The sequence below is a fragment of the Gekko japonicus genome, unplaced genomic scaffold (assembly GCF_001447785.1).
Source record: "Gekko japonicus isolate JY-2015 unplaced genomic scaffold, Gekko_japonicus_V1.1 scaffold3228, whole genome shotgun sequence".
NCBI classification, from domain to species: Eukaryota; Metazoa; Chordata; class Lepidosauria; order Squamata; family Gekkonidae; genus Gekko; species Gekko japonicus.
Window position 1 is genome coordinate 96586 of NW_015177111.1, and position 12740 is coordinate 109325.

At 42.3% G+C, this 12740-nt stretch overlaps 1 protein-coding gene across 1 annotated transcript in view; it reads right to left on the reverse strand.

Moving 5' to 3' along the window:
* Positions 1-10978, reverse strand: part of CNTN1 (contactin 1) — a gene marked incomplete at its 3' end in the record, with an annotated part of 99169 nt that extends 88191 nt beyond the window's left edge. The window contains exons 1-3 of the mRNA XM_015428306.1: positions 10871-10978; positions 6571-6603; positions 4832-4870 (exon numbers count right to left, since the gene is read on the reverse strand). Of these exons, the coding sequence (XP_015283792.1) occupies positions 4832-4870; positions 6571-6603; positions 10871-10931 (133 nt within the window). The remainder of the gene's footprint in view (positions 1-4831; positions 4871-6570; positions 6604-10870) is intronic.
* Between the last annotated feature and the right edge of the window lie 1762 nt (positions 10979-12740).

Sequence of the window (12740 nt, forward strand, 5' to 3'; positions counted from 1 at the left end):
CCCACGCATGTAGCCATATCATCATCACAAGCATGATACAAAGTTGACAGCAATGACTTCTGCCAAGAGATCCTAGGAACTGTAGCTTAGTGATCCCTCACCTAAAAGAATTATACTTTTCAGGTTTTTCTAGGAGGAGGGAATAACTATTGATGCATGTTAAGTCAACAGGATAAATATACCATTAAAGTATCATGGTGTAGGATGAGAGAAAACATTAGGGAAATCATGGAAGTTAGGTAAAGGTAAAGGTTTCCCTTGCTCGAAAGCCAGTCAAATCCGACCCGAGGGATGCGGTTCTCATCTCTGTTTCCAAGATGAAGAGCCAGCGCTGTCCAAAGACATTTCCGTGGTCATGTAGCTGGCATGACTAGACACCGAGGCACACGGAATGCTGTTACCTTCCCACCAAAGCAGTACCTATTTATCTACTTGCAATTTCTTGCTTTCAAACTGCTAGGTTGGCAGGAGCAGGGACCAGAGACAGGAGCTCACTCCGTCATGCGGCACTCGGGTCTCAAACTGCTGAACTACCGACCTTCCGGTCTGCAGTTCAGCATCTTAACCACTTGAGCCACCACAGTCCTTTCATGGAAGTTAGGCACATGTAATTCTTCCTGTACAACAAATTCACCATTGTACAACTGGATTCTTTTTTACTTCTTCCAAGTGGAACTTCTCTATCCATTTTTATGTACCTATTACATTTCTTTACAGATTAGCTACAATAGCTTTCCATTATCCCCATTTCCATCATACAGACTACTTTTCCTCTCTGTTGAACAAACATTAACCTCTGCTATTATCAAGCAAGAATTAGGTTCATGTTATCCAGAACAGACCTATGAATGACATTCTTTGAACAGACTGAAAAAGTGTAGTTAATTTATTTTGGCCCTTGAGGGAAACAACAAAAATCTTTTTTTGGGGGGGGGGGTTGGACTGAATTCTTAAATCCATCCTTTGTTTCTCCCTCTGTGCTTGCAAATGAATAGCTTAAAATAGTAAAAATATAACATGACAGTAACATAGCTAGCTAGTTAACACCACCTAAAATATGCACATTATTTCCAGTTTGCATGGCAACCAACATCAGGATCCAGAGCTGATTAAAATCAAGATTTCTACATCATAATAAAATATTATGGGAACATATCATAATAAAAGAGTATGGAATGAGTCCAAGGATAAGAAGGTATTAATCAGTATGATTTTACATGACCTAGAAGAGATACCCACCTCAACAGAAGAATCCCAAAGAGAGTTATATATGGACATATGCAACTATCTTACACTGAATTGGGCCATTGTCTATCAAGGTCAATATTATCAACTCAGACTGGCAGTGATTCTCTAAGGTCTCTGGTAGAGGTCTTTCACATCACTTACTACCCAATGCTTTTAGCTGGAGATGCTGGGGTTTGAATCTGGAACCTTCTGCATGCCGAGCAGATACTCTACCACTGAGCTACAGCCCCATACTCCCAAAAACTACTGCATTCGTCTAAGCCCATTGAGTTCAACATAACTGTAACACTGCTTAGAATTATACCGCAAAACTTTCAAGTAGGGGTGTGTATCAGGAAAAAATGGTATTTTTCAGATCTGGATTTCAGAGTGGGCATAATTATCCATATTCTGGATTATTCAGGTCCCAAATACTGGTTTGGTATTTGGATGTGTGTTTTATGGGGGGGGGGGGATTCTGATATTATTCGAGTTCATTATTTCCTATCGGTAATATTTCTAGGGGGGGAGGGCTGGAGTGGCTGTTTTTCAAGCGAATGACACCGCAAATTGCAGAGGAGCTGGTGCTGCCTATCAACTAAAAAACTCCCAAGTTTCAAGTAGATTGGATACAGGTGTTCAGTCTATAGGCTCCTGAACAAGGTGACTCCAGCTATCCTCCATTGTTTCGTATGGGGGGCATGTTTTTTCCAGGGCAAAGAATAGCCAAATAAACAAGAACAAACAAAGAAACCACTGGCAAAAAGCCTCCAAAAGCAAACAGAACCAACAAGCCCAACAGAACTGATGCAGAACTAGGGAATCCGAGCAGAATCTTGGCTCAGTGTGGCAAACCTAACACTAACAATGTCAAACTACAGAATCCAAGCCAATGTCAAATCCAGGCAACCTGACTTAACCAAGGAACACTTGGTTCCAAGCAAGCCCAAGAAATATCAAACAAAAGATTTCAAGTCAATGTCAAACCAGCACATCCAAGCCAATGTCAAAATAGAGGAACCAACTTAAGCAAGGGACACTATTGCAAGACCGACAGAACCAATACCAAGCCACAGCAAGAAGACGCTGACACAAATACACTGTACAGTTGAAGACAAACAGTCATGTGATCCAAAAAATGCTGGCCCCTGATATTCCCAGATACTTCTGAATATTTCTTGGGGGTTTGGGGGACCCATTTCTTGGTGCTCCCCAAAATCCCAGATACCATTTAGATACCAAAATATAGCTCCAAATACCAATGTTATTTTTATAGTTTTTGAATGGAAATATACAAACCTACATCCATACTTTCAAGAACTGCTTGGAGCCTTTAATCAGAAATTGAACTCTAGATTAGTATTTACTTTTTTGAAAGATGCAAAAAAATAATTTGCCATTAATGAATACATAAAAACTTAAAGGGGTATTCCAAAATTCTTGAGGATTACAGTCACAATAACAGACGAAGTAATGTTTTTCTCTTGTCAAGTACAGTCATGTTTTGTTATTTTTCCCCAAAGTTGCTATCGCAAGATACAGAGGCACTGGAAGTAATTCCAAAGGGGTTAGTCTGTTGCAGAAAAACATAAACAAGAGATTTGTGGCATCATGAAGTCCAACACAGTTTTTATTGCAGCATAAACTTTCAAGAACTAGATTGTTCTTCTTCAAATGCGGTGTCTGAAAATGTAATAAAATATGTAAAAATGTTTGCATAGTGAAGATTCACTCATTGCATCTGAAAAAATGAACTCTTCTGACAGGACCTCATGCTGGAATAAAACTGTGTTAGTCTTTGTGTCTCCTGTTCATTCAGTGGCAGGATATAATTGCATATGCAGTCAGTCTTTATCTTTAGAGCCAACAAGGTACACGTTGTAAAAAATGCCACAAACTTTTTTTTCCCATCCCCCTGGGGGGAGGTTTTTATTGATTTTTTTACAGACTACAAAGCTACTACAGAAAATATAGGGAAGGGAACTACCTCTAGGGAAAAAAGAAAAAAGACCCACAACTAACTAAAAACCCAAGGGTAGGAGATCAATACATCAGCTTATCACCATGCTATTTTCAAAAAGCTACTAATAATACAATGAACTTAGTCGGTTATGCTAGATTAATTATCATTTAACCATCCCTTTAACTGTTTAAAGAAGTTCCCAGAGCATCCCCAAGTTATTTCAACATTTTTTTCAGGCACAAATCAAAGTCCTCCAGCCCTTATTTATTCTTATCTTTTCTAATCCTCAGTTTATATGAGCTTTTGGGGGCAGCCGCCCCCTTTTCAGAGGGGAGTCCTCGTCTGAAGACCCCGAGCCCAACTCGCTGTCAGATTTGCTTTCTTCTTCCTCCCCATTGCCCTCTTCTGGTTCCCCAAGCTGTGTCTGCAGAAATTCACGTGCTTTAAAAACAGAGAGCCAGTTTGGTGTAGTGGTTAAGTGTGTGGACTCTAATCTGGGAGAACTGGGTTTGATTCCCCACTCCTCCACTTGCACCTGCTGGATGACCTTGGGCAAGATATAGTTCTGTCAGAGGTGTTCTTGAAAAAGAGCAGTTTCTGTCAGAGCTCTCTCAGCCCCACCTACCTCATAGGGTGTCTGTTGTGGGGAGGGGAAGGGAAAGGAGTTTGTAAGCCGCTCTGAGACTCCTTGGGGTATAAATCCAGTCTCTTCTTTTTCTTCTCCACCATGCAGAAAGCCTGCAGTGTGAATCAAACCTTTTCTGTGAGTGTGGGAGTCAGAGTTCCCATGATCTTGCCTTACTGTTTTGAAAGAAGAAATAACATAAAGTGGTATTCTACACTGGCAGGTTGTCTTACAGAGGGTTTGGGTCACACTGCAGTATAATCTGCATGGTGGCAATAAGGGCTCATCCATTGTGTATAAACCCATGCTATAACACAAAGACAAATAATCTCCATCATCTCAGTTTTGGCTTGAGTCCAAATCCTGTATTTCTGAGAGTTCATGATTTATCCAGGCAAATTCTTATAGTCATGATGGTATAACTCACAAGCAACTCACCAAGCAAGAAAATCCATGTCACCAGAAGATTATACAATAATTTTCTTTTTCCTATAGCAGTGATACTCAGTGGCTCAGGAACCACATGTGGCTCTTCTTGGTATATTAAGAACAGTATATAAACACAGTTTCCCAATGTGGCCTTGCTTCATATTTCAGGAAAGTGAGAGGGCCCTTGCCAGCTGGGGATTGTGGTTGGTAGTTTATCCCGTCTTGAAACAGGCACCAGAGGAACAGGTGAGGCTCCTTAAGGTGCAGGCTTCATGCCAGGGATGAAAGTAAATGTGGCTCCTTTGGTTGAATAGCACTGGCCTACAGTGTCACTATCCTCACCATTTAAGTGAAGTCCTCTGGGGATGTATAACTCATAGGGTTACGTAGGGAGCAATCCTAAGTACGTCTACTAAAAAGTAAGTTCCACATTATTCAATGGGTCTCATTCCCAAGAAAGGGTCCTTGAGACTGCAGCCTTTGTCAAGCTATTATGTTCTAGCCCGAAACTCTATGTTATTGAAAAAATGCAATAGTTAAATGAATGGGAATTATCACAATGAAATATTTAAAGGATAGAAACTTACCATGCATATGACCTCTATGTCCCGGGAATGCACCATGTACTTCAAACACATTTGAGAGAGAAAGGAAGAGAAAGCAAGGAAGAAAATTACTTTGTCTCAGAATTCTTCTTCATGACCAGCCTTTGTTGCTCTGAGAGCATGAAATGCAAGTGGCCAAAACTACTAGCAGAAATGCAGGAAAAGCTTACTCTGCGATTTGGCAGTCAGTTTTGTACAGGATATGTGTTTCACAACTTGAGAAACAATCCAGGTTCAGACCCACTTAGAAGATGATAACTTTGTTCACTCCTTCAAACACTATATTTATGGAGGCAAATTCAGACTATATTACAAATTTGTCACTAGAAAATGTCTACCTTCTACTCAGGTCTGAAGTTTTATATTCTCAGGACACACAAAAATTAGGATCACAGAACACCATGCACATAATTTTGGGGTTTGGACACTGAATATCAGCTCATTACCACCATGTATGTGAGGATGGAAGCCTTCACTTTTTTTACCAAAAAAGAAACTATGTACCAGACATTTCACCAATAAGAAATATTATAAAGATTGTCATATGTTTATGCAAGCTGTATACAAACTGTGCACAAAATGAACATGTAGCTTTAAAAAATAAACAATGTGTTTGACATTAAAATAAAACACTGAAGACATGTGAAGATGAGGGACACAGCATAGAATTCTGTAAATCAATACATTATATGCAAATCTGCACACCTTCCTTGTTCAGTTTGCATACTTATTCTGAACCCTGAACATCCAGCCAAAATTAAGCACTTCAAATTCCCATTCTTTCAATGGAAGATGTTTACATGCTTTAATCTCTCTTGTTGAAACCAGGGAGTTTGTAAAGTGCTTTGGTTTGACTGAGTATTACATGCCTACAACATTTAGAACTTTAGTTTTTGGCTTTTGTGAAGTGGAAAGTAATACAGCAAAAGCTTTGTTAGTCAGCACTGATGGGGAATAGAGGTTGCCGGTTTTGAATGTGCCAGATCCTCAAGCTTACTGCTCTGCCCCAAGCTCTACCTAGGAATCTGCAGTAACCAAACTCGGGAATGACATGGTGGCAGCCCCCACCCCTGGCAGGACCCTTCACCTCCCCCAGAGCCACAGAACCATCCTATACAGCAGGCAGACAAGCGGGATAGCTGCCCAGGAGCTGGCTCCTGACAGCTCAAGGCAAGCTGAGGGGGAAGGAAGCCCTCAAGGATGGTATCTGCTGGCAGCACCAGCTGGCAGAAGCCCAGAAATGAGCCGGTAGCTCTAAATTGCTAGAAGCAGGACATGCATGCATCTGAAGACACAGGGCTGAGGAGGAGGGGGAGGGGGGAGCCGCCCTCTGAGTGATATCAATTAATTGTGCGTTCTGGATAATCAAGTGTCAGATAACAAAACTTTTATTGTACCAAGATAGGATCAGGGGAAAGTGATGGCGTGTCAAGTGAGGATAACAACATTTCAGAGACACCACTGTTCCAGGCGTTTCATTCTAAAGAAGAACAGGGGGGGGGAATAAAGGCTGTGATTGTCAACCCCTCTGCAAAATTCCATAGCTGCAGATACCCAAAAAGTAACTGGCTGTTTCTGCCTTTAGGCCTTTGGCATTCTGGAATTTTGCCTACCAGCATAGAATTAATAAAAATCTCATCAGTCATTTATCTCATGAGCATGTCACTGCATAAATCTGTGCAGAAGCAAACTGGGAAGTCTGTGACTGTCACATCACTCACCAGAATGGCGCACAGCACTGCAGCACCTTAGGCCTATGTTCAATAAAAGAAGAGCAAACTCTAAGCAACATGAAAACACATACTGTCATAACAAAAAGGAGAACATTGCTCTGTCTGCTTTAAATATGTGCAGAAATTGTGGGACAAGAATAAGAGAAGAAAACAGTAAGAATTTCCTCAACGCCTGAAAGATCTTTTCTTCTATGGCAAATCAACCGTAAGGTTAGTCCCGCTAGATCCACTAGAGGAACAGGAATTTACGTGGATGGTCTCTGGAAGACCTGAAGAATGAACAGCGGTGCTAGTTGAGGCTATAAGATCTAAAGGCCTGAATTAGGGTTGCCAACCTCCAGGTTGCACTTGAAAATCTCCTACTTAAATTGATCTCCAGCCAACCAAGACCAGGAAAAAAATGGCTCCTTTGGAGGGTGGACTCTGTGGCATTATACCCTGATGAGGTGCATCCCCTCCCACCCTCCACAGGCCTCACCTCCAAAATCTCCAGGTGTTTTGCAACCCAGAGCTGGCAACCCTTGCCTGAATTGTAATCATAACCCAAATTTTGCATTTCCATCACAAAATGGGGTGGAATGCAAAGCTTTTTAGTGCTCAGCTACATCTACCTATTTTTCCATGTTTATTTTCAGTGAAAGTTTTTTTTCTTTAACAAATACAACCTTCAGGAAAACTTACAATATCGGTTGTTTCTTTTTTTTCAGTTGTGATAAAAGCAGTTCAGATATGGCTTTTTCCAATGAGAAAATGGTGGGGGGAGGATAGGGTTAAAGTTTTCCCCCTCTCTCCCCCCAAGCAGTTCTTTTCATTGATAAAGCAATCTCAGAGTTTGCATTTGTCCTCTAAAAAAGTCCTCCAAAATAAACACAAATAAAATGATAAGCTGTGTTTAAGCAGCAGCTATCAAAGCATCATAAGAAGACATTTCAGAGAAACTTCCCGAATGGTACCCCACAAAGCCAAGTGCTGATGCTGGAAGCAAAAGTTATGAGTATATGCTCACAGGTCATGAGTCCAGAAGAGCGCTGTACAACCAGGCTTATCTGAATCCAAACCATTTACAATAAATAATTCATAATACAAATTCTAAATGTCTGCTTCCAAATAGTTAGATTTTTATTACGAAGATTAATTGGAAGAGGTTGATTAAGAACTAGCACCACAGCTGGCTGCTAAAATTCAAATTATTGTTTAAAAATAGTACAGTCCAACATGTCAAAAGGAACTGTGGCTCTGCAAAGAAAAGGGATAGGAATGGAATATATCAGAAGTTGGAGAATAGTCTAATGTATAATGTAATGCGTTAAAGTAACATTGATGCTTAGTGTGTTTTACACATTTCTAGTCTTTGTACTGGACTTGTGCCCAAGTTCTTTAAGTTAAAGAACATTTAAATGAGATTTTTTGCCCTCTTGCAATCAGCTTTGTTGACAGCCTTTAAGTTAAGCTCACTCTGCACAAAAAATTCAAAATGCATAGTCCTCTCAAAAGGTCAAGACACCTAAATGTTAGGAGGTTTGATATTTGACAAATGTAATTGCTTTCATTGCAATCCTATAAATTAATTACCTCCAAAATGCTCAAGTCTTACAAACTGAAGGCTGTGGCTTCCTTTATTGAGTCAATCCATTTCATGTTAGGTCTTCTTTTCCTACTGCCTTCCATTTTTCTTATTAAATATCTGCTTTTATATTGTTACCCACTTGAACCTTTGAAGTAGGGCTGGACCCAAAATTTACTTTGAGCAATATTTTAGAATTTCATGTGTGCAGCAGCGATTCTTACCCCAAAACTGTCCTTGATTACAATGCATTTCCATTATCCGACTTCCCTTTTTTCATAAGCGTAATTTTTTACAAAACAATACATTTTATCAAAGCCAGGCATGGGGTCAGAGATTTGCGTTTCACTCTGGATGTGCTTTACTTCTTAAATAAGTAATTGTGTGGCTATAAACTCATTCTACTAATACCCCTGTTGTTGTCTGTATAAGAAGCAGAACCAGCAAACTTTGTGACTATCAAGTTTAAGCAAACTGGGGTCTTAGTAGTAGTAGTAGTAGTAGTAGGTGTTGTTGTTTATTATGGTCTTTAGATCAGCATACAATTTATTCAAACATAAAGTACAATAATAAAAAATTGCAAATTTAAGAGCTTTTAAGGTTCAGTTCCCATAATTTGAAAATTAATGCACAGAATTTAGCAACTTGACATGTAATCTTAGAATTATTATCAGATAAAAACCAATGAATCCTTGCTTTATTTGTATTTACATGGTTGGGGATCATATCAAGTAATCTCTCCTTATATATAAAAGAGTTTTCGTGTGAGACTCTTCCACATGCCTCCCCAGGCTTTGGGTGCCTGATCTGTCGCTCAGGAGGGGGGCCAATCCCCTGGCCGCATTGCCTCCCTCCATCACCTCCATCCTGCCCACAGACCTGCTGGCCGGCATCTCGCCCTAAGTCTCCACAGAGCCGCTGGGTGGGATGGATGCTCCAGTGGCTGGACACCTCCGAGGCCTACCACTTTGCCACCCAGCCTCTGCCTGCATGGGCCCTGGGGCCCCGCTGGCTCGCAGAGTGTTCCAGCTCGCTCATAGAGCTGGGAAACACACTTGCCAGCCGGTGGCCCACATGCTGAGGCCGGCAGGGTAGGGGTGGTGGAGAGAGGAAGGGCGGGACCTCTGATGCAGCGGCCGGATGAGCTTGAGGCAGACCTGGGGACTGCCTCCTGGCAGGCTCACAAAAATTTAGTCCACAGCCCCGCAACTCCCCGCACCCCATTTGCCTCCAGGGTATAGCGTGGGCAAGCTCCTCGTGGGGCTCCACTTATTTGACTCGGTGGTTGCTCCGCTCCCGGGTTCACCTCTGGGAATGATGGGAGGTGAGGAGCCGGAGCCATGTCCCCCGGCTGCCCTCTACTCTCCACTGCCGGTAAGCCACATGCAGTCCCCGCTGTCCGCTGCGCTTTCTGTCTGGAGCCACTGAGCTGAGACCAGTGTGGCTGCAGCGGCAGCGCCAATACCTCCCCAGAGGGAAGGTGGGCAGGGAGGTGCCAGCGAAGGTCATGGGGAATGCTCTGCTGATTGGGGCCTCCTCACGCTGCACCCAGTGAGTGGCCACATGCATGTGAGTGCCTGGCGGCCCAGCCACTGGGAGGCCGCCGCCAGCAGGAGGGAGACGCCAGCCACTGAGGAGGCTGATGCTAGAGCTTGTTGCGTTGACTTTGCAATGGGCTTTGCGGCTAGTGGAGTAATAATTCCAAGACGTACCTCCATGTAGAGTGGACAGCTAAAGAACATGTGTTCTACAGACTTAGCCTCCCCAAGGGAATAAGAGCATAACCTTTCTGGATAGGGGATTTTATTATACCTGCCCTCAATAACTGCAGAAGGGAGAGCAAAACACCTAACTAGAGTAAACGCCCTTCTAAAACTATTCACTTCCACCGAGGCCGGATATGTTGTTGGCTCAATAGTGCTTTTGACATTTAGTAATGCCCCAAGTTTTGATGCACTAGAGATATCAGATTGCTGCTCTATATTCTTGATTCTTTGTTTAATCAGCCCTTTTGCTCGCTCAAGTCCACAAGTTAAGAGTACCTGAGAAAAGCCAACTATATTAATATGGCTATAAACAGCCTTAAGCCAACTGGATTGGAAATCAACTTGGAGAATCAAGGGGAACAAACTTTGTGGATTAAAATGATCTTTCAGCCACATATTAATGGATAACATACATACTTTAACTTCAATCCTAAATATGCCAGGGGTCTTACTTGTCAAAATCCAAGCTTAAATAGCTAACAATGAATGTAATTAGTTTAGGCACTTATCTGTTAAATAGTTATCCCATAGTTTTTCCAAGATGAGGCCTTCCTGTTTTACCCTCCCCAACAACCCCATGAGATCGCGTAGGCAGAGAAATAGTGTGATGTTCACAATCACTCAATGAGCTACATGGCAACATAAGGATCTAAACCAGTTTCCTCGTCTAATATTCCAACCTGTACACTGTAAAACATCCCATTGTGCTTTGTGTACTTAGACAGAGAGACAAGAAACACAAGTAAAAAAAATTAAAGTGTAAAATAATTTCTTCTTTGCACATTTTAATGTTGATTCAATGTTTCTGTAAAAAAAATTTAAAAATGAAAACAATTATTAAAAATGAAACTTAAAACAAATTTCCAATAACAGTTAAACTGGTGTATCCCCCCACCCCCCCAGAACAGCAACTATCATTTCAGCATCCATGGTTGATTAAACTTAGAGGTCATCTTACCTGCCAGGCAAAAGAGGGAACAGACTGCAACAAAATAACTGATTAAGGACTGCAGCTTCATCTTCAGATGTGTTTATTTCACAGGGATTTCTGTCCTGTTGCAGTGAACTTCAGATAATAAAGAACAGCTGACAATAAAAGGAAAAAGAAAAAGAAAGCATTACCTTACAATAAAACTTTCCAGCAATGAATGCCTTGGCCCCACTGAAGCATTTCTGCTGACAGAATGGTTTCAGGAGGCATTTTGGGCTACAGCAGGAGAGGGCAGGTGAGAAAATGATAGTCCATGGGTGGAAATTGCTCTGTCAGCAGAAGTGATCCACTGGATCCCAGACTACCTCTGGCTGTAACTCAAGACAAGAGTTGGTGGTAACATGATTAAAAAGGACATTAGATGTCTGAATCTGACATCCATGTGAAAGATTTAAATATATAAAGACACATGCACCAGTTCCAGGAATTTTACCTCAGTTTAAAGAGTACTAGAGTATTTCAACATCCTTGACAGAACCAGAAAAGTGCCAACTGTCAATTTCACACAAGCGGCTGCGCGGCTGCATTTTGCCTTGCAGCTTCGTGTGATTTTCCTCGCGTCTACTCAATCCTGTTTTTTGAGGACTGAGTAGATGCGGGGAAAATCGCACAAAGCTGCAGGGCAAAATGTGGGCACGCAGCAGCTTGTGTGAAATTGACACGTACCATGGGGCAAAAGGAAGGAGTGAGCACTATTGGGAAATCACCCAATAGTGCTATTCTACACCAGTTTCAACTGAGCAATAAAATCAAGGTCCATGGAAAAGTGTGATAGTCTTCAGTTGTTGACCCTTAAGGAAACCATCTTTGCATGTTTCTCCATCTGCTTAAAGCTAACAGAACAATACTGTGTGACTAATTATCAAAAGGGTTTTGTTCTTGTTGTCTGGGTTTTTTTTACAGACAAAATCTTTCCACATTCCATATCTTAGTGTGGCTTAGCAGGAGTCTGTAGGGTTGCCAGATCCCTTTATCAATCCTGCGGGGTGACAGGGGAGTGTTCCAGGGGTGGGTGGGGATGCCCCCAGGCCGGGGATGCCCCCAGGCCCCACCTCCAAGCCATGGCCACACCGTCCCTCCCTGCTAAAAGATTTAAAGGGCCCTCCAGCTGGTCGGCGGGCCATGTGCTCCCCAATGATCAGCTGAAGCCCTTTAAATCTTTTTAGCAGGGAGGGAGAGGGGTGGCCACAGGTGGCTGAAGCTTGGGGGTAGGGCTTGGGGGTGGGGCGTCCCCCAGCGGCCAGCTGGCTGGGGCTGGATTGTAGCCCCCAAGGACTAAGAGAACCCCTGCCTGGACTTGGGGGCTGGCAACCCTAGGAATCTGTTTTTCAGTGTCTCCTTGAAAACATTTTCACAGGGGTAGCCTGAATTTAAATGGGTGCAAAAGGATGACCTGATTATGTTGTGATAATAGAGTAACTGCACAGGAAACCAATGATAATCACTAGGGAGCTGGTGGAGCTAATCTCCATGTTCTAAATACCCCATTCACAAATGCAAAAGGGGACTTTTGAAGGAGAAAGGTTGTTCCCTTATGTTCCACTATTTCAAAGGAGCAGATGAGCTAGGCATGTGGTATGTCTAATTGGTTCCACTAGTGAGAAGCAAAAGTACTGAGGCATTTTGATAACATTGCTCTGACAAAATGGCCTCAAAGTTGTCTGCTATTAAATGAGGAAGCACACAAGTTACTTCTGTAATACAGTACTGTGACTGGGCAGAAGATTCCCACTCAGATGCCCATATAGCAGTTCAAATTGATCTGAGACAGCCACATGTTCAAAGAAGAGGATTTGGATGTGCTGTGCACGCCCAGGTCTACCATTGGTTTAGGATC